Below are 2,859 nucleotides of genomic sequence, written 5' to 3' on the forward strand. Positions count from 1 at the left end.
TATATATATATATATATATATATATATATATATATATAATTCCGTTCTTCTCTTAAAACGTTTATTAATTATAATAGACTTTTATATTGCTTCAATCTGGCGCAGAAAACAAGATCTCGTTTGCTATTGATCATTTTATAATATGAATTTTTTATAATTTAATAAATATTTTAATAATTTAATTGAACAAAATCAGAGAAATGTAAATTTATATATTGTATTATTATTGCAGACTTTCTAACGCATGCCTTCTGCGTTCTGGTAACTCTCTTCACATTCGGTATTTATTTCTGGTTAGAAGAACGAAATCTTGATGCGGGAAATGTTTTTGCCAGTCTCGCGCTCTTTTCACAGTTAACTGTGCCGCTCTTCATCTTTCCGGTGATAGTACCGATTATCATCAATGCCATGGTGAGGTATAAAGTTCTCGAGTTAAATGACTCTTTAAATACCATCCTCTTAAATTTGAGACATTCCTTCTTATTTCTCGGTTGCAGATTTCTACAACAAGACTAGAAGAGTTTCTGCAGCTTCCAGAGATCGTGAATATTCTCCCTGAGCCAAACGATTATAAATCAACACCGAATATATTGTTAAAAGCAAATTCATACACTGATAATAATGTGAGTACTTTTTGAATAAGAAGTCATTAAAATTACTTTACTTTATTTTTAATTGTACAAAATAATTGTTTGAAGTATAAAAACAAGAAGGTTATCAAGATGGTTAAATTAAAAATATATATATCTTTTTATTATTTTATGTAATTCTGCAATTGTACTTTCTCATATTTTATTTATATTGAACATTGAATATATTTGTTTCGACAATTCAGATTGACGCGACGCATTATTCTCTTCACAAGACAGAAACAATTAATAGTGTTACAACTTTTGGATCGCTGGACAATATTGAAGAGGACGAGGAAGATGCACGATCAAGTATCTTTCGTGAATTTGGTTTACCAATTGACTCTTCAATCGATACTGTATTTGAAAAAGAAACGGAAGTGTCGGAATCTGTCCTTAAAGTCATATCAAGTACCTTCGCCTGGGGATCCGACGAAAATATGTTGATGATTGACGCTCTTAATTTTCCGCGAGGTAAATATATAACGCTAGAAACAAAGATATCAGATAGATATAATATAATAATTTATTATTTTTGTTAAAATACATTATTCTTTTTTTTTTTAATAAATTAGATTTAAATATAATAAATTAAGACTGCTTGTGTTTTTAGGACAACTGACGATAATAGTGGGGAAAACTGGAAGTGGAAAGACCTCTTTATTATTGGCACTCTTAGGAGAGATTCAGAAAATAAGCGGAAGTGTTGAATGGACTAAGTAATTAAAAAAAGAGAGAAGAAATAAATCTGATAGAGCTTATTTATAACGAAAATATATTTGTATCGACTAAAAATATCTCGCATTTCTTTTTAGGGGTCTGAAGGTTGCTTATGTAGCGCGACAGCCATGGCTTCAAAATGCAACCTTAAAGGATAATATTCTCTTCGGATCTACGTATCGATCGCGAAGATATCGCAACGTCTTACATGCGTGCGCTCTTCAACCGGACGTGGATATACTTCCCGGTCGAGATCTGACCAGAATTGGTGAACGAGGTATTAATTTGAGCGGCGGACAGAAGCAAAGGGTTACTATAGCCCGAGCTCTTTACAGTGATGCTGATGTCGTCCTCCTGGTTCGTTTTCTGTGTATCTGATATCTTCAATTTAATAAACTATTAACGTTAATTTTCCATGCAAACAATTTATATAGGTACTGATAAAAATTAAAAATTGCTTGCAGGATAATCCACTGTCAGCGTTAGATCAGCATGTCGGACAGCAGATTTTTGATCACGGTATCAAGAAGCTCTTGCTGAGGAACGGTCGAACGGTGATTATGATCACACATAAATTGGAGCTGTTATCGGCTGCGCATCAGGTTTTATTTTATATTCTTAATATATTAACTTTAACTAAGGCTGTGATCAAAGTCTTGCTACAAATGCTTTAAAACGTTCGATGGACCAATCAGAAAAAAATCTCAGAAAGTGTAATGCCTAATCGAGTCTTGTAAATAGGATGTTAATGTTTATTATATTGTGTGAATACTGCGTATGTAGTCCCCCCCCGCGACGCTGATAGATTTTCAGCATTGACGCATACATATTCACTACCGCAGTAATATCACTTAGTTAAATTGACAATCAATCTAACCAATTTTTGATGCCTATAGCATCTTATTAGATCTTAATAATATGTTGAAAGACATATATTAAAATTTAATATTAAAGTAATAATTTAAAATCTGTGAAAACTAAGATTGCGAAGAATATCACAAATTGGCGTTTCGTCCCGGCTTCCACTACTGGACTCATCAGTAAGGTAATGTAGTGGGAGCCTACCTTAGATGACTGGGAAGATGTTAGAAAGAAGTTCTATATAAACAAATACTCATGTAATTCAGCACTTGCGAGAAATGGCATGAGTGACTATAGACCTCTGTTGACTAGTAGACGTAGTGATATTCTTCACAATGTTTTTTATATTTTAAATAAGTAATTAAAGCGCATTTTTCTCCCACTACATTACCTTACTGATGAGTCCAAGTGGAAACCGGGACGAAACGCCAATTTGTGATATTCTTCGCAATCTTAGTTTTCACAGATTTTAAATTATTACTTTAATATTAAATTTTAATATATGTCTTTCAACATATTATTAAGATCTAATAAGATGCTATAGGCATCAAAAATTGGTTAGATTGATTGTCAATTTAACTAAGTGATATTACTGCGGTAGTGAATATGTATGCGTCAATGCTGAAAATCTATCAGCGTCGCGGGGGGG

At 32.7% G+C, this 2,859-nt stretch overlaps 1 protein-coding gene across 1 annotated transcript in view; it reads left to right on the top strand.

The window, feature by feature from the left end:
* The window catches only part of Sur (Sulfonylurea receptor), a 16,709-nt gene that overhangs the window by 7,142 nt on the left and 6,708 nt on the right, over positions 1 to 2,859 (top strand). The window contains 6 exon segments of the mRNA XM_018545883.1: positions 233 to 411; positions 498 to 645; positions 870 to 1,103; positions 1,243 to 1,348; positions 1,445 to 1,706; positions 1,814 to 1,951. Of these exon segments, the coding sequence (XP_018401385.1) occupies positions 233 to 411; positions 498 to 645; positions 870 to 1,103; positions 1,243 to 1,348; positions 1,445 to 1,706; positions 1,814 to 1,951 (1,067 nt within the window).

The sequence above is a fragment of the Cyphomyrmex costatus genome, unplaced genomic scaffold (genome assembly GCF_001594065.2).
Source record: "Cyphomyrmex costatus isolate MS0001 unplaced genomic scaffold, Ccosl1.0 scaffold505, whole genome shotgun sequence".
Lineage (NCBI taxonomy): Eukaryota > Metazoa > Arthropoda > Insecta > Hymenoptera > Formicidae > Cyphomyrmex > Cyphomyrmex costatus.